Here is a 27,840-nt window from a genome sequence, read left to right on the forward strand (position 1 = left end):
TCCCCTGACCGTCTCTGCCCCACCGCTGTCTTCAGGACTCAGATGTCTGGAGCCTGCCTGGGGTCTCCTCCTGGGCATCTGAGCTCACTCTGCCCAAAACCTGCTCCTATTATAACCTGCTCTTCCTCCAACACTCGCATCTCAACAAATGGCTCCAGCTTCTAACTGTTAAAACCAGAAACCGATGTGTCATCCTTGACAACTAAATACAACATAACCTGAGCGTTCAGAGAAAGCTTCCAGGATCAGACCGAGTTTGACGCACGGCTCTCTCATCTGTTAGCTGTGTCATCATGGCTGAGATTTTTTACCTGTCTGGGCCTCTAGGTGCTCGTCTGTAAAATTTCATTAATAATAGTACCTATTATCATCACAGTGTGATTATCATAATTAAATAAAAATGCAGTATAACTTTTGAAAAGCATTTTACTAAAGTGTGCTTCCCTCTTCTGTTTTAATGCCTATTTTGTCTATGTAGATCATAATTCTCCCCTGTCCTTAAAAGGCACTCAGTGTCTCCCAGGGCCTTTGATCTAATTTCCTCATCTTGTCCTTCAGGACCCCGCCTGTTCAGTCTGGGCCCCACCTGCAGCACTCAGCCTCAGGCAAAAGGATGTCCTTGTTCCTGGCTCTCTGCCTCTGGGGCTTTCCATGTGTTCTCCCTTCTGCCTGGAAGCATTCTTTCGCCCCATTCCCAGCCTCTTTTGCTTAGACAGCTCTTACTCATTCTGCAAGTTGCAGCCTGAAGTCACTCCCTAGGAAGTCTGATCCCAGTTCAGTTCAGTTCAGTTCAAGTCGCTCAGTCGTGTCTGACTCTCTGCAACCCCATAGACTGCAGCACGCCAGGCCTCCCCGTCCATCACCAACTCCCGGAGTCTACCCAAACTCATGTCCATGGAGTCAGTGATCCCATCCAGCCATCTCATCAGCGTGATCCCAGACAGGTTTAAACACCTGGCTCTGAAGCTGCGCACCACCCCGAAATCTACGCAGCCTGTGTGCTGCACTGCAGGGCACCCCAGTGGATCCTTGTCCAGTACTTCCCTTAGCTACGTTTCGACAAAGGAGGCGACTGTGTCTCTCTTACTTCTCCACCTCATTGTTTGGAACATCCTTGGAATATAGGGCTTTGTATTGAAGGAAGAAATCACATAAAGTATGAATCTATGGACGCTTGGGGTTCTGGGAGGGGGATGAGGCTAGAAAGCTCACTCTCTCATAAGAGAAAAAGACCAGAACAGTCCAATTTTTAATAAATAAAGCATTTTAATTTTAAAATGAACATTTTAATTTTATTCCTTTTTATTTTATTTTAATTTAATTTAATTTATTTTTTTAACTTTACAATATTGTATTGGTTTAGCCATATATCAACATGAATCCACCACAGGTATACACGTGTTCCCCATCCTGAACCCTCCTCCCTCCTCCCTCCCTGTACCATCCCTCTGGGTCGTCCCAGTGCACCAGCCCCAAGCATCCAGTATCATGCATCGAACCTGGACTGGTGACTCATTTCATATATGATATTATACATGTTTCAATGCCATTCTCCCAAATCATCCCACCCTCTCCCTTTCCCACAGAGTCCAAAAGACTGTTCTATACATCAGTGTCTCTTTTGCTGTCTCGTATACAGGGTTTTTGTTACCATCTTTCTAAATTCCATATATATGCATTAGTATACTGTATTGGTGTTTTCCTTTCTGGCTTACTTCACTCTGTATAATAGGCTCCAGTTTCATCCACCTCATTAGAACTGATTCAAATGTATTCTTTTTAATGGCCGAGTAATACTGCATTGTGTATATGTACCACAGCTTTCTTATCCATTCATCTGCTGATGGGCATCTAGGTTGCTTCCATGTCCTGGCTATTATAAACAGTGCTGCGATGAACATTGGGGTACACATGTCTCTTTCAATTCTGATTTCCTCAGTGTGTATGCCCAGCAGTGGGATTGCTGGGTCATATTTTAAATACTTAAAACTTTGAATCCTCAGTGATGGGGCTTCGTCACAGATTTCAAAAGTCAGTTTTTAAAGTAGAAAGAAACCTTCAGTTCTGTTTCTCAACTTTGTCAGTCCATAGTCCATCATGAGAAATCAAACCATTTTACACCCTTGTGGCTCTCTGCCCCCAGCCCCATGCCCCACATACGACAATTACTGTGTAGGGTCATCTTCTACGTGGTTCCGCCGGTCAGTTATTATGAATATGGTTTTTCAAACTACAGTTCCCTCTGGGAGTCAAGTATTTTACCGCAGCCACATCTCTCATACACCGGAGCTTAAAATAAAAGGAGATGTAATTTCCTTCGTGAACGGGTATGTGCCTGAATGGTGTGTGTGTGGCTTTCATTTAACCCGCGGGATGCTCCTTATCCTCATGCAGTCGTTTTCCTAACGATCGAGTCCTAACGATCGAGTGCTCCTTCCACACCAGCTGCAGTTACATGATCGACAACGTGATTCTCCTGATGAACGGCGCGCTGCAGAACAAGCCTGTGAAGGACGTTCTGGTGAAGTGCCACCCCCTGGGCCACTTCACGGAGATGGAGGCAGTCAACATTGCAGAGACACCTTCTGACCTCTTCAATGCCATTCTGGTCGAGACACCCCTAGGTACGAGTGCATAGGTAATTGTGCAGCTGCTTGCGTGTGTTACCACACTATTAGAAAATGCAGTTGCACGTCGCAGTTGTCTCCATGAACACAGTGTCACACTGCACAGATTCCTCGAAGGGGAGGGGACATGCAGAATCCTCTGGTCCAGCTCCCTCCTTTTTCAGATCAAGACAAGTGATGTGATACCACCCCAGATCCCACACAGACCACTGGTAGCCGAGACAGGCCAGGCCTCATCTTCCAACCTCCAAACCCATGGGCTTCACTCCTGATCACAGCAAATAAATAATAAAACTAGTAATTTTTCAAAAAATTTTCCTTTTTTGATTAATCCTTACCTTTTCATTTTAAATTTCTGTCTGTATAAGGCTGTGTCTGGGAAACACATTGTTTTAAGAAGTTTGGGAATGCCATTTTTTTTCTGAGATGCTCAGGAGTGTCCGTCAAACAACCTGAAGCCATGATAAAATAAATGTTAATGTCATCATAGTTTGGCACTGACAAGAGTTGCAGCATTTAAAATGCTGAAGGAATCATTTTATATCTCCATTGTCAGGAAACCTAGATAACAGCAGTTCACTGTTGATCATTCATCATAATAGTTGCCATTTAAAACAAACTTTAAAAAGAAAAGTAATCACATCATTATTAAGTGTTGGTTGCTCCAGGAGCATAGCACGGCAGAAAGACGGTGAGTCTGAAAACCCAGGTCCACAGGCATGAAACCAGGCCCTGTCACCCCCAACCAAGGGACTTGGGACAATTCATTTCACCCCAGTTTCCTCATTCTGAAAACAATACTCTCTTCCTATCAAAGAGTTTTAAACACTAGGACAGTTTTAATACAGCTCCATACTTGTCACATAGTAAGGTCGCAAATGGTGAATATGGCTGATGTGGGGAGGGACTTCAAAAACGGAAACCATAAAGTGAGTAGTTCAAGGTTGTGAGGACTGAATATGTTCAAGTGTATCCAGTGTTTACTGGCGGCTCGCACGGAGCAAATGCTTCCTCGGTAATCACTCCCCGTCACCGTCATTGTCAGCTTCAATGAGGCTGTCAATCGCCCTCACTCTACAGTGTCCTAGTCAGGGGTGAGCAGAGGGTGGCACATTCACAGAACATTTTCTACAATGTAAAATCCTATTTTGATTTATTTTGTATGATAATTTCTGCTTTCAGCTCCGTTCTTTCAAGACTGTACTTCTGAAAATGCTCTAGATGAACTGAATATTGAAATCCTGCGGAATAAACTATACAAGGTAACTGTTTTCCCAAATATGATGTTCTTCTTTGTTACATAATACATTGTAACCAGAGTTCTTCATTAGATATTACTTACTCGCTAGCAGCTCAGCTGGTAGAGAATTCGCCTCCCTAGGTCGGGAAGATCCCGTGGAGAAGTAACTGGCAACCCACTCCATTATTCTTGCTGGGTTGCAAAGAGTAGGACACGACCGGATGACCAATACTTTCACTCTATTGACCAACGATCGGCTCAGCTGTGTGGTACTGGGCTTCCAAGGTGGTGCTAACCCGCCTGCCGATGCAGTAGACATAAGAGACGTGGGTTCAGTCCCTGGGTCAAGAAGATCCCCTGGAGAGGGCAATGGCACCCCACTCCGGTGCTCTTGCCTGGAGAATCCCATGAACAGAAGAGCCTGGCGGGCTGCAGTCTATTGGGTCGCACAGAGTCAGACACGACTGAAAGCGACTTAGCACCAGCACTAGCTCTCGCTAGCCAACTTCTGAATTATGAGGTTAGACATAATGGGAACAAATCTCTTTTTTAGTCCTGACCTGTCTTCTAGTTAAATACCCGTATGTCAAGTTCATGAAAATCCCATGGATGGAGGAGCCTGGTAGGCTGCAGACCATGGGGTCGCTAAGAGTCGGACACGACTGAGCGACTTCACGTTCACTTTTCACTTTCATGCATTGGAGAAGGAAATGGCAACCCACTCCAGTGTTCTTGCCTGGAGAATCCCAGGGATGGGGGAGCCTGGTGGGCTGCCGTCTATGGGGTTGCACAGAGTCAGACACGACTGACGTGACTTAGCAGCAGCAACAGCAGCAGCAGCAAGTTCTCCCATCCAGCAAGATTCTTGAGATGATCCCATTCTTCTCTGTATCCTTAGCTCTTACATGACACCTGGCACATAAAAGGTGTCAACTGGATGGATGGATGGATAGGTCGATAGATGAGTGGGGTGAATAACGCCAATCCATTTCCAAAGCAGCGGCATGCACAGCGACCCCTGTGTTATGTAGTTTCCATGTCCTCAGCCCTGTGAACCTGCCCACACAGTTTTAATGGACTGACAGTGTGTGGCATTCCAGGATGGCCAGCCTGTGGACACCACACCACAGGCACCACCTTGTGCAGTGTGGCCATCTCTCTGGGCCGTGCTGCCGCCCTCTGAGATGCCCTGTGTGATAGGGGCTGAGTCAAAGGGGCTGTCCATTTCCACCCATGCAACCGCAGCACCTTTAGACACGCTCACAGAGCAACTGAATGGATATGCCCTCTACCTAGCTTCTTATGCTGAAACATATGAAACCTCTCCAAGGCACTGCATTGCAGCAGTTTCCTTTTTATAGACAGACTTATGGGCTTCAAGGAGGCATCCCTGAGATTCAGCTAAGAGAAGCCACTGTTTTAAGCATTTCTAGGCATTAGTTCATTTAATCCACTCAGCAAAACTACGTGCCATCCCTGCTCCCCAGATGAGAAAACTGAAACATGGAGAGGTAAATGTAGTTGGTAGAAGTCAGCGAGCTAGTAGGTAATAGAGCTGAGACTCACACGAAGACTGCCTGACTCTACAGCCTAGACTCTGCCTTCCCCGTGTACTGCCCACGCTCAGCGCCATCCCAAAAGTGTCTCCTGAGCGCTAGGACTTTCACTTTTCATAGGACCCATTCTGGACCTATTTGCTGAGCTCATAAGACAGTTTCATGGTCTTGTCAGAATAGTGAGAATTAACTATGAAATAATCCAAGAGCCACGCAAAAAAGTGTTTGGTACGTTATTTCAAGCTATGGTAAGTTCAATTTTGTTCTTTTACAGAGTTTTGCTTTTTAGGCTGTGCAATGTGCTGCAAGGTGAAAGTTTGCATCAAATATATTATAAAATATCTCCCTATGGGAGAAGTAATTCAATTTTCATTAAAGAGTTTAATAAGTTGTGAAAAGCTGATCTAGAAATTTCCAAAAGGAAAATATGTTCATTTTCTTGTTTTGTGATCTTTCTTCTTTTTTAAGTCCTACATCGAGGCATTCTATAAATTCTGTAAGAATCATGGTGACGTCACAGCGGAAGTCATGTGTCCCATTCTGGAGGTAAGAAAGAGACCTCGACTTTTTTATGCCAAATAATGGGCTCACATGCTTTTTATTTATATAATCCTACCATTTTTTTTATTCTTAGAAGTTCTTTTATCTGGAAATAAAATAGCAATATATTTTATCATGTGTATCATTTGATGTCTTCAGTAAGAGTGGTATTTTCCTAGTTTTCTACAGAGAAGAGCTATTTGGGAATTAAAAAAGAATAATGCTTATAGAAGTTTGATCATGATTTACTTGGATATAGTATGAAGGAAGCAGATTACAATTCGTTAAAAATTTATTATGGTTTGGACAACTGGTGCACTATAGGTACCCATAACAATCACCAAGTTCCCTCCCAACATCGGGCCTGTTGGGAACCCCCACAACTTGTCAGCAAAACCCCCTGCAGGTGGCACTTCTCATTAAGTCCTAAAATAAAGGCCTCCACGAGCAACCCTTGAGCACCACTGCAGAAAGACCAGGGGTGGTGATTCACAGTTGGCGTGCCCGCTTACTCCTCACAGCGTGGCGGAGGCCACCTTCGGCACCCACCTCTCTAACAGATGTTATACTCCCTTTAATTCCTCTTCATCATCACAGCTTTCATCTGTTCCCAGAGGCCCTCTTGCTTGCAAATGTCAATCTGCACACGCACGGGAGACTCAGGCGAGAGATCAAGGGATCGGAGGGGAATTCTGGGAGTAGTTTGAGTGTTTTACCTGGATCTCTCTTGCTGACTTACTATTTCACTTGGATCTTAAAAAAAAAAGCATTCCCCGGTGGTCCAGTGCGAGGACTCTTCGCTTTCACTGCCAGGAGCACAGGTTCAGTCCCTGGTTGGGGAACTAAGAATCCTTGAAGCCACATGGCACAGCCAAAAAAAAACAAACAAACAAACAAAAAAACTTACTGGGCTTAGAAAGCTCTTGCTTTGCTCTATGGAAAGAAGTTTTGTCTAAAGAATATCCTTAATCATTAGATTATCAGTTATACTGGCTTCATTGATGGGTTTAGTTCAGTCTCTCAGTAGTGTCTGACTCTTTGTAACCAGCACGCCAGGCGTCTCTGTCCATCACCAACTCCCGGAGTTTACTCAAACTCATGTCCATTGAGTTGGTGATGCCATCCAACCATCTCATCCTCTGTCATCCCCTTCTCCTCCTGCCTTCAACCTTTCCCACCATCAGAGTCTTTTCAAATAAGTCAGTTCTTCACATCAGGTGGCCAAAATATTGGAGTTTCAGCTTCAGCATCAGTCCTTCCAATGAACACTCAGGACTGGGTAGATATTAATATTTACATATTTGAATGATTTCTAATTTCAAGAAAAGCCTGATAAGAACTACTCATTGAAGAAGAAGAGAAAAAGCTGAAATAGCTTCATCTGCACATATTTTAACTTAATGTTCTGATACTGCATTTGATAAAAGTGTGTGTACGCAGAGTTGCTTCAGTCATGTCCAACTCTGCGACCCCGTGGACAGTAGCCCACCAGGCTTCTCTGTGCATGCGATTCTCCAGGCAAGGATACTGGAGTGGGTTATCGTGCCCTCCTCCAGGGGATCTTCCTGACCGAGGAATCAAACCACATCTCTTACATCTCCTGTATTAGCAGTCTAGGTTCTTTACCACTAGAGCCACCTGGGAAGCCCCCTGATAAAAGTAATTCCCCTCAAATATCTAATTATTAAACTTTTACAGTTAAAGATACTGTTGAAAATTTAAAGTCAAAGCAGTCCTTGAAGTAAGAACTCTTTGGAGGATTCCAAAAATATTTTTTATCTCTATCTGTATTACATAGGTGGTGGGCATCAAAACATATTTTTTTAAGACATGCCAGTTGTCAGAAAGTGAGTTCCAGACATGCTGAGCACATAATACAAGCAGCCTAGTGACCCTCTGAAGCACCTCACTTTCTTTTCATAAATTTAACTACTGCTGCTGCTGCTGCTAAGTTGCTTCAGTCATGTCCGACTCTGTGCGACCCCATAGACGGCAGCCCACCAGGCTCCCTGTCCCTGGGATTCTCCAGGCAAGAATTTAACTACTAGCCACTCTACAAAAAGCCACATTATCTATGGCTCAAAGTATAGATTCTACATGGCATAATTCCTGTGGCTTAGCAACGATTCACCTACTTTGTACCTACCAAATATGTGGGAAAGAGTTATGTTACGATTAATAACCTTCACATCTGTCAAAATGACTATCACCAAACGAATATAAACAACAAATGTTGGCAAGGATGTGGAGAAAAGGAAATCGTCGCCACTGTAGTTAGGAACATAAATTGGTGCAGCCGCTGTGGAAGCTGGTGTGGGGTTTCTCAAAAAAAAATGAAACTAGAACTACCACATGACCCAGCAATTCCACTCCTGGATACACATCTGAAAAAAAAGCAAAGATTCTAATTTGGAAAGATACATACACGCCAGTGTGCATAGTAGCATTATTTACAGTTTCCAAGGAATGGACGCAACCTAAATGTCCATCAACAGATGAAAAGGTAAAGAAGATGTAGTACATATATACAACGGAATACTACTCAGCCGTGAAAAAGGATGAAATCTCACCATTTGCAGCAATTTGGATGGATTTGGAGGGCATTATGTTAAGTGATGGAGAAGGAAATGGCAACCCAGTCCAGTGTTCTTGCCTGGAGAATCCCAGGGACGGGGGAGCCTGGTGGGCTGCCGTCTTATGGGGTCACACAGAGTCGGACATGACTGAAGCGACTTAGCAGCAGCAGCAGCATGTTAAGTGAAATAAGACAAAGTACTGTATGTTATCTTATATGTGGAATCTAAAAAATAATACCAGTGAATAAAACAAAAAAGAAGCAGACTGGTGGATAAAGAGAACAAATTAATGGTTACCAGTGGAGAGAGTGAAGGGGGAGGGGCAGGATGGGGGAAAGGAAGGGTTATTATGGGATTTTATGAAATGTGAAAATCGTAAAGTGCTATAGAATAATCTTTCATTTAATAAAAAAAGAAAAAGATAATAACCCTACAGAGGTATACAACGGCAGTATTAATAGCTAACATTTATTGTATACCAGATACTGTCCTAGGTGCTTTATATATATAAATTCACTTGGACTTCAAAATAGCACATTGAGATGTGTAGCTTAGGACCTCTTTTTCAGAGGGGACACTGAGGCACAGAGAAGGCTAGCAAGTTGCCTGATGTCAAACAGCTGTCAGGATTTGGGTTATCTGGCTCTGGTTCTTATGTGTTTATCTACTGTGCTAGGTCACCTCCACGTCAAATTCACCTGCAGCTCTTCTGTATGACGCCAAGTGCTAATTCTTAAGCAAGATCATACTCCACATGCTTTAAAAACCAGGAGCAAATAAGAATTATGTCTTTGTCATCCTTGGTAATGTGAAAAGGACAGCACAGTATTAGAAGAATACTTGTCACCAGGAGGATTTGGTCAAAATACTATATGCCCTGTGTTCTCTTTGTCCTTTCCCGATACCCAAGATACTACCTTGTTAGATTTTTTTTCAAGCAATGTTAAAAATCCATTTAACTATCTTTATATGCTTAAGTAAAAATATCAGTTACACATGGTGTGCAGTTATTACATGTCTAATGATATGATCAGAAGAGGTGTGTCAGTTTTATGTCAATGTCCCAGGTCATGTAATTACTTCCCCTTTTGTTTGCACAACCATAGAGCACTTAGAATTTCGAAGTTCTTCCGTATATTTTCTCATTTGATCTTATTTGATAAGAGACTTCAAAAGATTGAATATAGTAGAAGAGGGAATAAACCTAGGCTTTCAGGTGAAAATGTGACCTAATTACGAGATTGTGGCTTCATATTTAAAAAAAGAAATTGACTTACGTCCCAGGCAAATGTGCTGCAGGGGACTGTTTGCCTCTTTCCTGCTTTTCCGATGATCTGCATGGTTAATGAAGCCGTGAAAATAATAAGCACAGAGTATGCTTGTTTTACCTCCCTGGGCCAGGACACATGCTGATAAGGAAGGGCTGGTTCACTTCACGCTCTTCCTCTGCCGTCAACCCTCTGTCCACTGCTCCCACCAGGGAGACCCTTCCTCCTGTAAGGAACTGGCAAGAATTTTCAAACTAATCAGCCCAACTCTCATAAGCAACGGATAAGGGTTTTGAATCTGTCAAAATGCATAGCTATCTTTTGCAATAGCAACACAAAATGTTATGGTTTTACAATGCCTGAGTATCTGCAGGGAAAGGAAAGACAGGATGTTTAAGGTACGCTGTGCTACACAGGCTGGTTGCCTTCTGCAAGCGATACTGGGCTTACGGGAAACCAGTACCACCCCAGCTACTCGCCTCTGTAATCAGGTGTCATGGCAAAGTGTCTGCTTAGGGACGGTCAAAGACAGGATGGCCTCTTTACAATTCAAAAATTATAGCTCTTTTCATGAAGAGAATACACACACAAACACGCACACAGCCTCTAGGCTAGAAGAAAGCAGTAGATCAGATCAGATCAGTCGCTCAGTCATGTCCTACTCTTTGCGACCCCATGAATCCCACCACGCCAGGCCTCCCTGTCCATCACCAGCTCCGCCAAAGGAAATCATATCCGAATAGAAGAGAGAAGGGCTTCAGATGAAAAACATTGTATTTCAGGAGATCCTCAAAGGCAGGTAGAATTTCAACCTGTAGAGTTATGGGATGGTGTGTGTGCTCTGTAGGCAAAGGGGAAGGACCAGAAGTTGGAAAGTGAGCGGCGTGTGCAGATAAGCAGCCGCGTCCGTCAAAGTCCTCTCTTCTGGCGAGGCTTTGGGAAGCCTCTCCCGTTCCCTCCCAGCTACCTGTCCCTGCCGCCTCTGCAGCTGCATCCCGGGACTTGGAGCTTCGGGCACTGCCCCACGATGTCACGCTCTGCCCGCGCGACTTCTTCCTCCGCCTTGGTGCCTGCAGTGCTCCCCACCCCACCCCGTTTCTCTCCTTGAGATTCTAACATTTTGGCGCTAGAAAGGACGCTGAAGAGCATCTGGGGCGATGAACTCCATTGTTGCTCCGCCTGCCCTGTTGGTTATTTTCAGGGTTTCTTTTTGCCATGAAATCTCCCTATTGCATTTCTTTTCTTATCCCGGAAGGTCTAAGATTACTGACAAGTTTGATTATATTCAGTAGCCAGAGGCAGCTGCCTTTGCTTCCATATAAGGCTTCTCCTTGCCTCTGACGCACCCATAATTTCCATGAGAGCAATCAAAAGAATCAGAGAAACCAACTCTTGCTCTACTGATAGGAAACACCTGTTCTAACAAAACAGTTCCAGTAAGATCTGTTGTAAGTCTGGATTTGCTATTGGTTAATTAGTAAAAAAATAATAATACTGTAGAGCAATTCATTTCAGTTCTGATGTGCATATGAGCAAGCTTGGGATCTTATTTCAAATGCAGATTCTAATTCACTAGGTCTGGACTACAGTCTAAGATTCTGAACTTCTAACAAGCTTCCCAGTGAGGTCAAAGCTACAAATCCTTGAAACACACCTTGGATAGCAACATGGTAGAGAATATTAGAGAATTTTAGAGTGGTAGAACTGTGGACTATTCTGTTGCAGTTGGTAAACGTTTAAGATCTTCCTGTGTCAGGCACTAGATATTCAAAAAATAAATAAGGCAGACATGACCCCTCAAAGATTTTAGAGTGCAGTGGGATGAAAGGAACATGCAGAGATTTTAAAATAATGCGGTAAGCACAGGTTGCTTTGGGTAGGTGGAGACGGTCTTCCTAGCCCAAGGTCATCATGGCAGATTCCCCTGGCAGGCAGAGGAGGTACCTGTGGGGGACGGACTGAGATGGAATGGTCAGCGTGGGTAGAAGCAGAACCAACAGGAGTGTGAAGACATAGAGGGCGATTTCAAGAAGGATTTGCTGGTCAGATGAAACAGAGAGGTGGGACGTGGGGCTGGGAGCTCAGTGTCTAGTAGGGCTCAGCACAGAGGAGACAGGTGGGGAGTAGACTGACCCCTCCTGAGAGAGCATGTGATCAGACCTCACCATTTACAAATAAGGAAACAGGTCCGGAGAGCAAAGTCACTTGTCCCAAGTCCCATGATCCTTAGAGACAGGCTTAGATTTATCAATATCTACCCTAGGAGTTGAAAGAAGAAAACCAATACCAGGGAAGTACAAACGAATGGTAAGTAGCCTGGTTTAAGTTATGACCAACCTAGACAGCATATTAAAAAGCAGAGACATTACTTTGCCAACAAAGGTCCAGCTAGTCAAGGCTATGGTTTTTCCAGTAGTCACTTATGGATGTGAGAGTTGAACTTTAAAGAAAGCTGAGAGCAGAAGAATTGATGCTTTTGAACTGTGGTATTGGAGAAGACTCTTGAGAGTCCCTGGAGTGCAAGGAGATCCAACCAGTCCATCCTAAAGGAAATCAGCCCTGGGTGTTCATTGGAAGGACTGATGATGAAGCTGAAACTCCAATACTTTGGCCACCTGATGTGAAGAGCTGACTCATTGGAAAAGACCCTGATGCTGGGAAAGATTGAGGGCAGGAGGAGAAGGGGACGACAGAGGATGAAATGGGTTGGTTGGCGTCACTGACTCAGTGGACATGGGTTTGGGTAAACTCTGGGAGCTGGTGATGGACAGGGAGGCCTGGCACGCTGCAGTCCATGGGGTCGCAAAGAGTCAGACATGACTGAGTGACTGAACTGAACTGATCTCAGCATTCAGAAAGGGATGTTAACTGCTATGACATGCACTTTTTTGTTCTAAACACTTTGCCAGGACCTTCTGTGTACATTATCTCATCCTATCTCTGAATCGATCCCAGCAAGTTGGTCTTATTCTGATGTTTATGGAAGGGGCATTTGGGACTCTAGGGGGCTACACGAGAGAAACACTTGAGTAACTGATAACAGAGAGCCTGGGAACTGCAGTGGGATGCCCTGGCCTCCTGGGCTGTGAGCTCCTTCTCTGGCCAGCAGAGTTGCTCTGTGACAGGAAGAGACTGTGGGGATATTAATAACACGTCTGTATTATAATTAGCCATAGATTGGAAAGAAAGCAGATCGTTTCGAAAATGAATTTGTCTAGAGCATTTAGTAGGTGGTTCAATTTCATTGACTCTCATGTCTTGCAAATTCAGTTTGAGGCTGACCGGCGTGCTTTTATCATCACTCTGAACTCCTTTGGCACCGAGTTGAGCAAAGAGGACCGGGAGACCCTCTACCCGACCTGCGGCAAGCTCCACCCCGAGGGGCTGCGCCTGCTGGCCCAGGCCGAGGACTTCGAGCAGATGAAGAGGGTAGCGGACAGTTACGGAGTGCGTGCTTATCCCGGAATGTCTCGCATGATTTCCTCTCGCATGCTTTAGAAGTCCACACATCACATTTACACTTTATGTAACGTGGTTATAATGTTTATAGGCTAGAAGGCAGTATTTCTTGCTATGATGTTTCTCCCAAAGAAATACATCGAGTTTCTAACCCAAGCTAGTGTGTTTTTTAAGATTCCTGCCAAGCAAGTACTTGTTTAAATCTCCAGGGGATGGTCATTCGAACCTTTTTTTTTTTTTTTTTAATACAGTGCTTGATAGAGCAAATTCCCCAAGGGACTGGTGCAGTGGAAATGTGAGCTCATGTCAGAGTTATGTGTAAGAGCCTGCCCCAGCTGCCCTTTCAAGTGCCCACTGGACAGACAGTGCTAGGTACAGAGTGTCTCCTAGAAGGACACGGGAGAAATGGTCATACTGTTTACCACACCCTTTGCTCGGTGGCCAGCATTCGGGAAGGAGGGCTGCCGCCTCCTCTCTTACTGCGGCACCCGGCTGCTCTTGGACAGCCTGAAGCTTCTCAGCTCAAGGGTGTAACCTCATCCCCTGGCACCCTACCTTCTGACTTGCAGACAGTAACACACACCCTCCAGGGAGCTTTTCCAGAACTAGAATGACACCCCTCTCATCTTTGCCTGTGGATTTTTGCCCCCAGGGAAAGATAAGCCAACCAACAATGCATGAATCTTTGTAACGTCTCTTGCGTCACTGCAAGAGGCTCTTGAGCGCAATCTTAAAATTTGAGCTTCTCCCTGGTTTTCACCCCTTCCTCACTTAAAATTCCATACGGATTTTATCAGTTGTCATCTCAAAGAACTGTGAAGCCACACTGAGTAACCCACGAGCACTCATTTAGCCTCTATAATGTGTCTAACCAGCCCTAAGAGACAAATGTGGAAATTAGCTCATACCACGTGCACAGAGAGCGGAATTGCTTTTGCCTCCCGCCTTGTAGGCCTGAATAAGCCCACAGAACGGAATTGCATCCCTCCTCTCCTTGTTTGGATTTTTTTGTTATTTCCTCAAGAGACCAAAGAGCCTACAAAAAACATTCAGGCCTTCTGGATAGATTTTCTAAAACAGATGCACAATTCTTATGTTGCTGGAAAGATATGATTTTTATGCTTATAAAACATGAAGACTTGTTTAAAAAAGAATGTCTTGCCTTTGTTTTTCAGGTATACAAGCCTTTGTTTGAGGCCGTAAGTGACAGCAGTGGGGGAAAGACTTTGGAGGATGTGTTTTATGAGCGTGAGGTATGGTGGAAATGGAAATGCTCCTAGCATTTACACCCTTTTCCTCATACTCTGGGTTTTAGTTTTTGTATTTTTTTAACACCTTGGGTTTTCTTTACAGTTGACCAGGCCAACTGACTAGGCACGTCCGTAGCTTGGACAGGTATTAGTCAGTGTCTCTGCCTTGGAGCGTGAAGGCCCTGAGGTTCACAAATGATGGCTTCTTGTGGGATTGTCCCATCCAGACAGATGTGCTCATAGTGAAGTTCCGGGAGTGAGGCAGCTGCGCTGTGCCTAAGTCACTTCAGTCATGCCCGATTCTGTGCAGCCCCGTGGGCTGTAGCCCATCAGCCGCCTCTCTCCAGGGGATTCTCCAGGCAAGAATATGGAAGTGAGGTAGCTCATCCATAATTACCCAGAGAAACAAAGCTAGGATGCCCTCATGATCACGTGTTGACAGCCGTCATGGAGCACACTCTGTTAAGGGCACACCCTCTAACCCATCCCTTCTTCAAGGAGGGTTTATCACTCCTGTGCAGTTACAAGACTTAGGAATTATTTGCGTGGAAATCCATCCAGTCTAGATTATTCTGTTTTCCTGAAAAGGCAGAAGAGTACTTTAATCTTATAGCCAGTTCATGGGCTACTAAAACGTGCAACGAGAGGACTTCGGGCAGCTAGCCCGATGGCGGGCCCCCCACATCCGGACAATATTTTATGATGTGTTTTATTCATTTCCCTAAAACCACTGGTTTTAGAGAGAAGCCTGAAATTTACCCACACTTTAGGGTCAGACTGGCTCCAGAAAGCAGTATGAGAGTCTTCCTGTAAGCCCTACTCTAGACATTTTCTAACAGCTCTCTAGAAGGAAGTGAACACAATGCAAGTTGTTTCATATATTAGGGATGCTTTAAAAGCCCACACTCTTTGCGCTTCTGCAAAAACCGCTGTTAAAGGGCCCCCCTTGGCGGGAAAAATGCCTGCCTGCTCCTGACAGCGGGGAGCTTCCCCTTCCTGACAGCTTTGCTGGAGGTTTTCAGAACAGAGTAAGGGACTTGGTACCTCTTCTTTTTCCTAAATGGAAAAGAATAAAGGGATTGTTCCATTTCAGACTGTACCCTAGTTTTAAAAAATTTTTTTTTAATTTTCTTTTAACAGTTTAACTATATGTCAAGTTTCTAAGGAAACTCATAGCGTAACCTGGTCCAGATTCCAGAGTCCTGTATGACATTGCCCTGAAAAGGAGTCCAATAGCCTAAAAACGACTTGAAAATTGTAAACCGTTGTGCACCAAGGAAAAATATCTTATCTAAATGAGAGAAGCCAAATCAATATCTCTACCAAGTTACTCACACACACACACACACACACACACACACACACACACAGACGAAGTCCTCCCAAGGTGAATCAGTGCTTACAGTGCTACTGAGATTTGGAGCTTGTCTTGTAATTTTCCAAACTTACTTCGTAAACTGCTGGTTGTCTGCCTTTCTCTGCAAAGTGACACTCTTCTTTCAGACTTGCTGAATTTCCTGCTGTTTCCCTTTCTTTGACCCAATTTGGAAATTGTCTATTTAAATACATATAAGCACTAAACAAGCACTAGCTGGTCTGTAGCTTCATATTATTTCATTAATGTAGTATGTTCCATATAAGTTGATGGTCCATTTTTTTTTTTTTTTCCTTCCTCAGGTACAGATGAACGTGCTGGCATTTAACAGGCAATTCCACTATGGTGTGTTTTATGCATACACCAAGCTGAAGGAACAAGAAATGAGAAATATCGTGTGGATAGCCGAATGCATTTCACAGAGACAACGAACTAAAATTAACAGTTACATTCCAATCTTATAACCCAGTGAGGGGCTCTCAAATGCAGAAAATCATAAACATTAAGAGGAAGTTATGAGGGAAATAAAAGAGTTGTGTTGTACTATCTAGATCACACAAAAGTAAGAGACGTTGCACTTCATGAATTGTACACCCACTGGAAACACAGCAAAGCAACCCTGAAACAAAGCATATCTTTTGCCAGGAGCCTTAAATCTTGTTACGTCTCATTCTTCACTGGGCCTTAGACATTAATTTTAATTAACCTGTGGTGCTTTCCCTATTCTCATTTTCTTCTTATAAAATCAAATCTATTAAGAAGTGTTTTGCTTTTCCATGTTTCTCCACAAGCTGAGTGTCTCCTTTACTCGTTAACTGTCCATTCCTTATCCATGTCCACAAAAATCCAGAGTAGTACCTAGGCATCAAGGAGCACACACACGGTGGAAAAGACTGTACTTTCTTCTAATGCACGTTGATCTGGTAGGCTTGGGAAAGCTCCAGAGTTCCAAATCATGTCCCACAGGGGCACGAGTGTTAAACTTCTTATTAAGGCTGCCGACTATGACTTATTTTCTCACAACTTTCATTAAACAAAAGGTATACCTCTCTTTCTTACAGTTTCTCCATATTAATACTTTGAGAAGAAAAAATTGTTATATTTTATTCATTAAGAAACATAAATCATAGGTTCACAGGATATGGATTCTCTATAAAACTCCAGTTTACCAGAGAAAGAAAAATCAACAAACACTGTTCCAGTGCTTTCTTTAAAAATAATAAAAAATTCCTAAATAGAAAAATCTGGGGTTTTTTGCTATGTTTAAAAGGTAAACATATATTTATATTTGAAAGTTCTTCAAGTAAGAATATTTACAGAGTATAGAAAAGTGAAGTCACTCAGTGGTGCCCGACTCTTTGCAACCCCTTGGACTGTAGCCCACCAGGCTCCTCCGTCCATGGGATTTTCCAGGCAAGAGTCCTGGAGTGGGTTGCCACTTCCTTCTCCAGGGGATCGGATCTTCCCCGCCCAGGGATCGAACGCGGTCTCCCGCACTGTAGGCAGACGCTTTACTGTCTGAGCCACCAGGGAAGTCCAGGAATACAGAGTATACCTATACTGAATTAAGTACAAAGACCAAGAAGTAAATCCATTTGGTGGGGGCGGGGGTGGGGGGGTGGCGGTTGGGAATTAAACTTATAAAATATTTCCTAATTTCAGTGATAGGAATTTTTTAAGCAGGAGGAAAAACAGTGGCTCAGAGAGTCAGAAGGCAGGCAGGTGCCTTGCTGCTCAGCTGTGCAGGGGCCCGGGCCGTGTGCCCACGTGGAGGCCGTGCTGTAAAGGCTCCAGCGCGGATTCAGCAGCCAGAACCAGGAGCTGCTCCAGGGGCAGCCTCTGCCGTGGAAAGCATCCTCCCCGGCTCGCCCCTGCCCCTACCTGCGGCTGCCGTCTTCCCCTCCGAAGCCTGGAGGCCAGGAGATGCCCGTAAACTACATTTCTGCAGTCTGCAGCGGGGGAGACTGGTAAGACTGGGCGTCCCTAAGGGTCGAGGGCAAAGATGCTGGTTGCACAGCGGCCCCTTAGAGAAAGTGGTGCTTTCTCAGACCAAGCCCTTCCCACCCGCCTCTCCATGACCCGTGTGGGCCCTTCACGTGCCCCAGGGCTGCAGGCTGCGGTTACTGCTCTCATCACCTCTATGCGGGTAATGAAGCCTCCAGCCCCCGCGAGGCCCTAGCCACCAAGTCTAACCATCGTGTGGACAGAAGAGAAAGGAATTTCCTGTCACCTCATGTGGCGCACGCTGCAGGTTGTGCCCTGTTAGAGACGGGGTGCACCCTCTGCTGTTGGGAAAACTTGGCTTCGAAGTTACAGCCTTTAAGTGTGGCTGGGATCCGATTTCTCTGTCCTACCTCGGGGACCCTTTGGAAACGAGGCCAGCAAATCAGGTACAGAAAGCAACACAAAAACCACGAGGCAAAAATGCATTTCGTTTCCTAAGTGGTGGAAGCTGAGGCTCTTTGTTATCCCTTTAGCACCCACCTCCCAGCAGTATTCCATCAGTCTCAGATTTCCACCTCTATAATCGGCTGACTTTGGTCTTGGCACACGGTACTCCAGTGGATTCTACACCCAGAATCGCTCAGTCTGCACCCGGTCCAGCCCGCGCCACAGGCAGACTTCCGGCCACCCCCACCCCTTCATTCCCACCCCCTTCTCGAAGGTTCCAAAGTCATTTATCAGTCTGTCTGTGGGCAGGGACCTGTTAAATCTATAAGAAAGTTTTTCAGTCAGGAGAATTTGCGGTGCTTGGGGATTCAAAATCAGCAATTGCAGTTCTCAGGAAATTTGGAGAATATCTGAGGCAGGAAAAAAAATTGCAGTCCTTTTATTTGTTGCAATGCTTTTGGAATGCTGACAGCAAATAAAAAGGACCATTCTGAATCTGGGTGAATTTTGCCTAAGGCTGTCTTGCTGAATATTGGACAAGTTGAATTAACCCTTCCCCGCAGCATGGCAGAAACTTAATAAGACATTAAGACAGATAAATAAAACTTTGTAGAGTGAAGAAAGACTTGGTTATCAGATTTGAGAGGTTTCATCAGTAATAACTTTTAACCTACCACTTGAAACATGCTGGTAGTGTCAGATCTCACAGGTAAGATGAAGATATACGTGAAAGTGAAAGTGTTAGTCATTCAGTCGTGTCCGATTCTTTGCGATCCTATGGACTGTAGCCCACCAGGCTCTGCTGTCCATGGAATTCTCCAGGCAAGAACACAAGGGATCTTCCCAACCCATGGATCCAACCCACGTCTCCCGCATTGCGGCGAGACCTGATATTGGGAGTTTTTATGTTAGTTTGGATGGCTGCATAGTTACAAAATGTAGGAGCTTTATAAATAAGAGAATAGGCTGCAGAAACTATCGTAAGGGCCAAACCACCTGCCCTGAGCAATTTCCTATGCTCATTTTCCTCTTTTACATCTTCATTACTCTGTCTGGCCTCCCATCAATCACTTTCCCACTTTCTCCTCAGTCACTTTCTGCTGCAATTTCCAGCTTCAACAACCAACTTGATCACTAAGTGAAATATGATTGATCAGAGCACTGCTCAATGAGAACAGCTGGCTGCTTTTCCAAGGGAAGGCAAGTTGGGGTTCTCTTTGAAAAGGAAAGAGAATACATGAAGAAGATGCACATAGAAACCAGTGTCAATCAATATACTGGAAGTTGTCCCCAGAAAATTATCATTCTGTTCAGATCCACAAAATGTCATTTAAAGACTGGGATCATTGACAAGCTATAAAAGTACATTGGTAGCTCTATGCAGACTTCTGATATCTGTAAGAATGTTTTCAACATTCCACTTAGTGTGGATCTCTTTTTGACAAAGTTGGAAGCAAGTTTTATGGATAAATACATAAGAAATTATTAGATCTCCATTTCAGGAAGCAAGTACCAGATTCCCTATCAATAGAGCAGGCTCTCATTAAGACTGGTTGCAGTGGTTTTACTGCAAGGTTGCATATGTCTTCACATTCTTTAAAACTCCTCCACCTAGAGATGGGGCTCTTTGTCCCTTCTCCTTGTACATAAGCTATCTTTAGTGACTTACTCATAACCAGCAAAATCCAGAAATGCAGTGCTGTATGCCTTCCAAGGTTATTTAGTTCCCTTTGCTTACTGGATTTTAAGTCCTGAGCTACCATGTAAGTAGTCCAGCTTCCCTGAGCCTCACAATACAGCAGCCAAGGTTAGACACTCAGACAACATGGAGAAGCAAGGTATATTCAAATATGACAATCCCAGTTGAACCCCAACCAACAGTATCACGTCTAGACTGCCATGTCTAGCCCAGGCTAGTCTTCAGATACTAAAGCTCAACCCAACACCTGACCACAACTGCATGAGAGATCCCAGGCGAGAACTACCTAGACAAGTCCTGTCCTAAATTACTGACCTGCAGTATCCTTGAGCTTAATAAAGAGTTGCTGCTTTGAACTGCTAAATCGAGGGTACTTCTTTGCAGTAGTACAAATGGAACAGTGGCACTCAGCAGTCATCCACTGATAGGTCCCACAGTGTCTGTGGCCACTCTGAAGTCCTTTCTTAGGCCTGCCGAAGCCATCCACTCTCCAATCGTCTTTGCAGGTGGTTGGGGTAGGTATGGTTTTCTACGTATATCACCTGCAAATGAGTCTTGACTCTGACCCGGAGGGACTACTTCTGTGCCGTTTGAAGACAGAAATGTCACTCCCAAGGCCAGATAGGAGCGAGCAACTCCAGGGGACAGGGCGGCATCTTGCTTTCCAGTAAGGTCTGGCAGCACCAGCCTCGCTGACCCTGAGTCTCACTCTTCAGAGGTGATAGTCATTATTACCTTTGTCGTTTTTTGAACAAACAGCAATTTTAGATTTTAAACTAAACATTTTCAGATTCTTCTTTTGTAAGTTTTGAAAAATTAAAGCAGTTCATTCTGTATTCAGCTCTTCATGCTGACGAGATACATATTTTGTTGGATAAGATGTTCACTGTTTTTAAATTTTTGGTTTGATTTAGTGTTTTATTTTTAATTTTCTGCTCTTTTAAAAAATGAGTGAAATGCTAATATATTACAGTTCATTTCTGCAACATCAGGAGTTTTTAAAATTAACATATTTTCGTTTTTTTCAGGTTTTTGAAGAATAATTGACAAAATTGTAAGATACTTTAGTGCACAATATGATTTGATAGGCATGGGCACAGACACTGTGAAGGGAGTCCTCCCATCATGGTAACACCTTTATTCTTGTATGGGAGAGAATATTTAAGTTCTACTCGTTAGCAAATTTCAAATATGCAGTACAGTGTTACCAACTATAGTCATCAAGTAACACGTTTGATTCTATTAATAAGACCTTATTCATCTTATAACCAAAGGTTTGGACCTTTCTACCAACTTCTCCCTATTTGTACCACTCCCTGCCCCTGTTAGTCACTTTTCTACTCTCTGTTTCTATGAGGCTGACTTCTTTTTTTCCAAAATGTAAGTGAAAATTGAAAGGAAATCTATAGGTAAGATTTTAGTGATCATGATTGTTGGTTGCTGTGGTTCCGTTAGTTGCTCAGTCATGTCTGACTCTTTGCCACCCCATGGGCTGTGGCCTACCAGGCTCTTCTGTCCACGGGATTCTCCAGGCAAGAATAGTGTCATGCTTTGCCATGCCCTTCTCCAGGGAATCTTCCCAACCCAGAAGTTGAACCCAGGTCTCCTACATTGTAGACAGATTCTTTACTGTCTGAGATATCAGGGAAGCCCCTTAGTGATCATGATTAGATATATTTTAACTCAATCTATTTCTTAAGATATGTGGAAATATGGAAGCTTGGGTGACCATCAATTCTAGCTCTGGGTGTCCAGATCACATGGTTGTGTGCAAGGATTCACCCTGGTGCTGTGATGAGAGGTTTGTATTGAACAAATCTTTCAGAACCCGAAAGGCTTTCAGTAGAAAGACTGGAAGAAAGTTATGTAAGAACCACACGTGCAAATAAATAAACGTAAACCATATCATAGGGAATTATCAGTTCATAGTTCAACTGTTCCCTGTGCTGGAGGTAATTCTGTGAAATACCAGTATTACCTGAGCCACCAACTTTAACATGAGTCATTAACCATGGCTCTAATCATTTGAATTAAAATAATCCTTTAAGATTATTATATGTTAGAACTGGACATGGAACAACAGACTGGTTCCAAATAGGAAAAGGAGTATGTCAAGGCTGTTTATTGTCACCCTGCTTATTTAACTTACATGCAGAGTACATCACAAGAAACGCTGGGCTGGAAGAAGCACAAGCTAGAATCAAGATTGCCGGGAGAAATATCAATAACCTCAGATATGCAGATGACACCACCGTTACGGCAGAAAGTGAAGAGGAACTAAAGAGCCTCTTGATGAAAGTGAAAGAAGAGAGTGAAAAAGTTGGCTTAAAGCTCAACATTCAGAAAACGAAGATCATGGCATCTGGTCCCATCACTTCATGGGAAATAGATGGGGAAACAGTGTCAGACTTTATTTTTTGGGGCTCCAAAATCACTGCAGATGGTGACTGCAGCCATGAAATTAAAAGACGCTTATCCTTGGAAGGAAAGTTATGACCAACCTAGATAGCATATTGAAAAGCAGAGACATTACTTTGCCAACAAAGGTCCGTCTAGTCAAGGCTATGGTTTTTCCAGTGGTCATGTATGGATGTGAGAGTTGGACTGTGAAGAAAGCTGAGCACCGAAGAATTGATGCTTTTGAACTGTGGTGTTGGAGAAGACTCCTGAGAGTCCTTGAACTGCAAGGAGGTCCAACCAGTCCATCCTAAAGGAGATCAGTCCTGGGTGTTCATTGGAAGGACTGATGCTGAAGCTGAAACTCTAATACTTTGGCCACCTCATGCCAAGAGTTGACTCATTGGAAAAGACCCCGATGCTGGGAAAGACTGGGGGCAGGAGGAGAAGGGGACGACAGAGGATGAGATGGCTGGATGGCATCACTGACTCGGTGGACGTGAGTTTGAGTAAACTCCGGGAGTTGGTGATGGACAGGGAGGCCTGGCATGCTGTGATTCATGGGGTCGCAAAGAGTCGGACACAACTGAGCGACTGAACTGACTGAATCCTTAAAGAATCTGATGAACATGATGGACACCTTCCCTAAGAATAATAGACACTACACATTCACTTAAATCTACAAAAACCAGTATCAAGAGAATAACAAGGCAAACTATAGATTAGGATAAAATATTGGCAAAGACATATCTGATAAAGCACTGTTATGCAAACGTACAAAGAACTCTTAAAACTCCACACTAAGAAAATAAACAACCCAGTTAAAAAAAAGACCTCAAGAGGAATTTCACCAAGGAAGATGCATAAATGGCAAATAAGCTTATTGGAAGATGCTCCACATCATAGATCATTAGGGAAATGCAAATTAAAGCAATAAGATACTACTACACACCTATTAGAATAGCCAAAGTCCAGGATTCACACACCAAATGCTGACGGTGGTGGTGGTGGTGGGGAGGCAGGGTGGGATTGGAGCAAAATTCATTGCCAGTGGGGATGCAAGATGGTGTGGCCACTCTGGAAGACAGTTTAGTGGTTTCTTACAAAACTAACCAGCAATCACCTCCCTGCTCAGTATTTTGCCAAAGGAGTTGGAAATTTATGTCCACACAAAAACCTATACACAGATGCTTGTAGCAGCTTTATTCATAACTGCCCAGACTTGGAAGCAATCAAGATGTCCTTCAGTAGTAACAGATAAACAGTGATCATCCAGAAGGAGTGTTAGTCAACACTAAGCCATGAAAAGACATGGAGGAAACTTGAAAAGTGAAAGTGAAAGTCGCTCAGTTGTGTCCAACTCTTTGCGACCCCATGGTGGTGGTTTAGTCACTAAGTCATGTCCGACTCTTGTGACCCCATGGACTGTAGCCCGCCAGGCTCCTCTGTTCATGGGATTCTCCAGGCAGAAATACTGGAGCAGGTTGCCATTTCCTTCTCCAGGGGATCTTCCCAACGCAGGAATCGAACCCCAGGTCTCCTGCATGGCAGGCAGATTCTTTACCAACTGAGCTACAAGGGAAGCCCTTTGCAACCTCATGGGCTATCTTAAATGCATATTATTAAGTGACATAAGCCAATATAAAGGGACAACATCCTGAATGATTTCAACTATATGACATTCTGGAAAAAGCAAAATTATGAAGGCAATAAAAAGATTGGTGTTTGCCAGGGGTGGTGGGGGGAGAGATGAACAGGCCCAGCTCAGAGGATTTTTAGGTCAGTGACTCTCTAGGATATTCTGCCGACGGACATATGTCATTATACATCTGTGTAAACCCATACAATATAACACCAAGCGTGAACACTAAGGTAAACCGTGGACTTGGAGAGATTATGATGTGTTAATGTAGGTTCGTCCTTGATGAAAAATGTGCTGTTCTGCCGAGGGATGTCGATGATGGGGGAGACTGCATGCGTGGGGCATGGAAAATCTCTGGGACTCCCTCTCAGTTTTGTTGGAAGCCTAAAACTGCTCTTAATTGTCTTAAAAACATAAATACATCTGCCAAGCTGATATTTCCTGAAGCCTATTTTCAGGATGGGATGATCAAATGGGAAAAATTACCATTAAGGCAGCACCTTCAGTGTAAGAGATGAACATTGCGCCCTCACATTTTCTCATGGCACCTAGAAATGAATCATTTCTGTCTTCTTTAATTTATATAAAAGTCATCCTTTGTTGCTTAAAGCCAACTAAAATAAGTCAAGCGGAATAGTGAAGAGTGGGCAGGACAGATGCAGAACCCCTTTAGTAAAAATTATAAATCTAGGAGGAGTAGGTGGAAATTTAAATCGGTTTTTTCTAGAAGAAAATACACATCCTTATATTTAGGAAGTAGCCTGTGCTATCCTGCACTGATGGGACCATTTTCAGGCAAGACCGTGGAGAAACTATGTGTAAATCAAAAGCAGCTGGACACACTGCCAGCCCGTACTGAACCACATGGAGAGCGTCAGCTGACTTAAGACAGGAGCAGTTTTACAATATGGGAAAGCAACAGCAAGGAGAAAAGGGATGCTTGTGTGAAAATGAAGCAGGTATCTACAGTCTGCAGAGAAAATGACCGTTCAGTATCAGCTCTGGATTGAAGCCCCGAGAATAGTGTACTTCAAGAAATAACTTACCTGAAGGAAATATGCAGCACAATTTGGTTTGTATGCTCCAGAGAACTTGGTGTTCTGCACAGCCTCTGAAGGTAGGTCTGACAGCACAAATTCAAGCTGCATATCAGCACAATGGCTCTGAAAACAAATTGACATATGTGTATGGTCCATTAACTTTCTACAGTAAATCTGTCCAATGGCCATATCTTGCTCTGACAATTTTTTTTTAATTGGATTTCTCTGACAAATTTAGTACATCAGGCTAAACGTTCCTTTTTCAATATAGTCATCTAAGAAACATGCCTACATCTGTTATATCTAGCCTAAAAAAATAAAATAAAATGGATAATTTAAGCTGGATACTGAAAGATGGGCATAAAATGGGTATGTAGAATTTCAGAACTAGAATGGGCACTAGATTTCCAGATAGGGAAACTGTAGTCAGAAGAGCTAAGATTAGGGGTCAAAACTAGGCCTCAAGTGTTCTGTGTCTTCCGTCTTAGATAGATAGATAGATATAGATATTCTACTTTCTTAGAGGTGGTAGACAAGTTTTTAATTTTCTCTTTAAGTTACCGCCTCCAGTTTAAGATTCCTGTTTGTTCCAAATATGTCCTGTGAAAAAATGACAGAAGTCCTATCAAAGTTCATAAAATTATGAGAAGGAAACCACCTCATGTCTTTGGGAATTTGCAGAGTTCATGGAACTGGATCTGGGGCTTCACAGATTTCATTAAAAATTATCTGTCTTCCCCATGTCATCGCAGAGATGACCAGCAGCAGCCCAGCCTGGTGGGAAATGTTCTTCTAGTCCAATAGCAACAAATGCCCCGGATTCGACAGTGACTGACTTGCCTAGGCATTTCATGTAAATCTTTGCAATTATAATTTTTATCATTCTGTTACTATTTGAGAATTGAGGAAGCATTTTAAAACATTTGTTAATTTATTTTTATAAATTATTAGAATAGTAGAAACACTACCTATTTTATTGAATCATTTTAATCATTTAAACCCTGAGCCCTTACTGAGGACTAGCCCATATCATGCACAGTGTAACTTTGAAAATAATTTTGCCCTTTCATCCAAGACTAAGTGCCAAATTTTGGACATGAGTTTGAGCAAGCTCCGCGAGTTGATGATGGACAAGGAGGCCTGGCGTGCTGCAGTCCATGGGGTCGCAAAGAGTTGGACACAACTGAGCGACTGAACTGAGCTGAATGGAAAATTATTTGGAATGCTAGTTATCAAAACTTTGGTTTATTAACATTTACATTTAAAATGTTAATAGCTAAGTTATATCATGACACTTTAATCTCCCTTACCCATAGTATATAACCTGTAAGTAAATTCTCCAATTCTTCTAACAAAAATATTTCTTTAACTCACCACGTAAGTCCAGTGCTTCATCATCTTTTGTGTAGGCTAGGTCCATAAACCTCTACTGTCTAACTGTCATCCCCACTACAACTGAGAGGGCTTTTAAAAATCTAAGACCTTATCACTCTTTAAAGCAACAACAAAACTCTCCCATCATTTCCCCTTATATTTGAAATAAAATCAGAACTTTACCATGATCTACAAGGCCCAGAAAGGTCAGGCCTTCGCTCCCTTCCCACTGACATCCTCTGTCCCCTACCACACTCACTGGCCTTCTTTCATATTTTCAGGACTCCAAATTTGTTCCCATTTAGGGCTATCATGTTCCTCCCTCTACATAGAATTTTTTCCCACTGGATTCTCCCAAGGCTGGCTCCTTTCCTTCAGGTTTTAACGTGATTTTGTCACGTTGCCCAGTTCCAATGGGCACTTTTCATATCTTTGAAGTTGTGCAAACCACCAGTACACGATGTTCCTATATATTCAGTTTCTCAAAGACTTTTTTCAGTTTCAAAGAGGTACCTTGTATTGTCTCTCTCAAAGCATCCTGTTCCTTACCTTATATCTTACCACAATTTGTAACCATAATGGATTTGTTTATCTGTTTTGTAATGTTGGCCTTCCCCACCCAACGATGGTGTGTGAGAGCAGGAAATTTATTTTTTTGATCATCGTTATATTAATATATTCAGTATTTGGCACAGAGCCTGGCATATGGCAGCATTTAATAGATATTTGTTTAATGAATGAATGCACAAATTCTTCCACCTGCAAAATACATAGATTCAAATCAAGAACTGCTAGAAGATGAACTGAGGCATATTAAAAATTTTAAGAGTTTATTTAAGCAAAATCGATTCCACTGGGGCAGCTCCCCTCTGGAAGCAGTGAGGCATGCTCTGCCGACAGCAGCTAAGGGGAAAGACTTACAGAGAAAAGGCTGAAGAAAAGCAAGGAAATTGTTTGAATGGCTATAGCTTAAGCATCTGCCTTGTTTGGGGAAGCCTAGTTGACTGTTTATTAATGGATTGTCCTCAGGTTTTTATTTCCTAACCTTGAGGCATTTGTAGGTCTAAGTTTTGCTTTGCTTACAAAGACTGCTAAGGTCTTAACCCCATCCCGGTCTAATGTCCTCCTTGTTTAGTTAATTTAATAGAAGGAAAAGCCAAAATATAACTCTGGGACCCATAAATTTCCTTTGGGGCACAGATATTTTCAGTGCCCAGTGAAAGTGACTCAGTCATGTCCACTCTTTGCGACCCCACGGACTATGAAGTCCACAGAATTCCCCAGGCCAGAATACTGGAGTGGGTAGTCTTTCCCTCCTCCAGGGGATCCTCCCAACCCAGGGATCGAACCCAGGTCTCCTGCTTTGCAGATGGATTCTTTACCACCTGAGCCACACGGGAAGACTA

At 43.4% G+C, this 27,840-nt stretch overlaps 1 protein-coding gene and 1 non-coding gene across 2 annotated transcripts in view; one reads left to right on the forward strand and one right to left on the reverse strand.

Moving 5' to 3' along the window:
- Positions 1-17,112, forward strand: part of ATP6V0D2 (ATPase H+ transporting V0 subunit d2) — a 56,096-nt gene extending 38,984 nt beyond the window's left edge. Inside the window, exons 3-8 of the mRNA XM_005888282.2 lie at positions 2,446-2,624; positions 3,810-3,889; positions 5,892-5,969; positions 13,078-13,254; positions 14,442-14,519; positions 16,194-17,112. Coding sequence (XP_005888344.1) covers positions 2,446-2,624; positions 3,810-3,889; positions 5,892-5,969; positions 13,078-13,254; positions 14,442-14,519; positions 16,194-16,355 — 754 coding nt within the window. The 3' untranslated portion in view covers positions 16,356-17,112. The remainder of the gene's footprint in view (positions 1-2,445; positions 2,625-3,809; positions 3,890-5,891; positions 5,970-13,077; positions 13,255-14,441; positions 14,520-16,193) is intronic.
- LOC102272708 (uncharacterized) overlaps positions 15,749-27,840 on the reverse strand; it is a 53,228-nt gene continuing 41,136 nt past the window's right edge. Inside the window, exons 5-7 of the transcript XR_011466894.1 lie at positions 26,984-27,193; positions 25,067-25,183; positions 15,749-16,259 (exon numbers count right to left, since the gene is read on the reverse strand). This is a non-coding gene — a transcript (uncharacterized protein). The remainder of the gene's footprint in view (positions 16,260-25,066; positions 25,184-26,983; positions 27,194-27,840) is intronic.

The sequence above is a fragment of the Bos mutus genome, chromosome 14, assembly GCF_027580195.1.
Source record: "Bos mutus isolate GX-2022 chromosome 14, NWIPB_WYAK_1.1, whole genome shotgun sequence".
Classification (NCBI taxonomy): Eukaryota; Metazoa; Chordata; class Mammalia; order Artiodactyla; family Bovidae; genus Bos; species Bos mutus.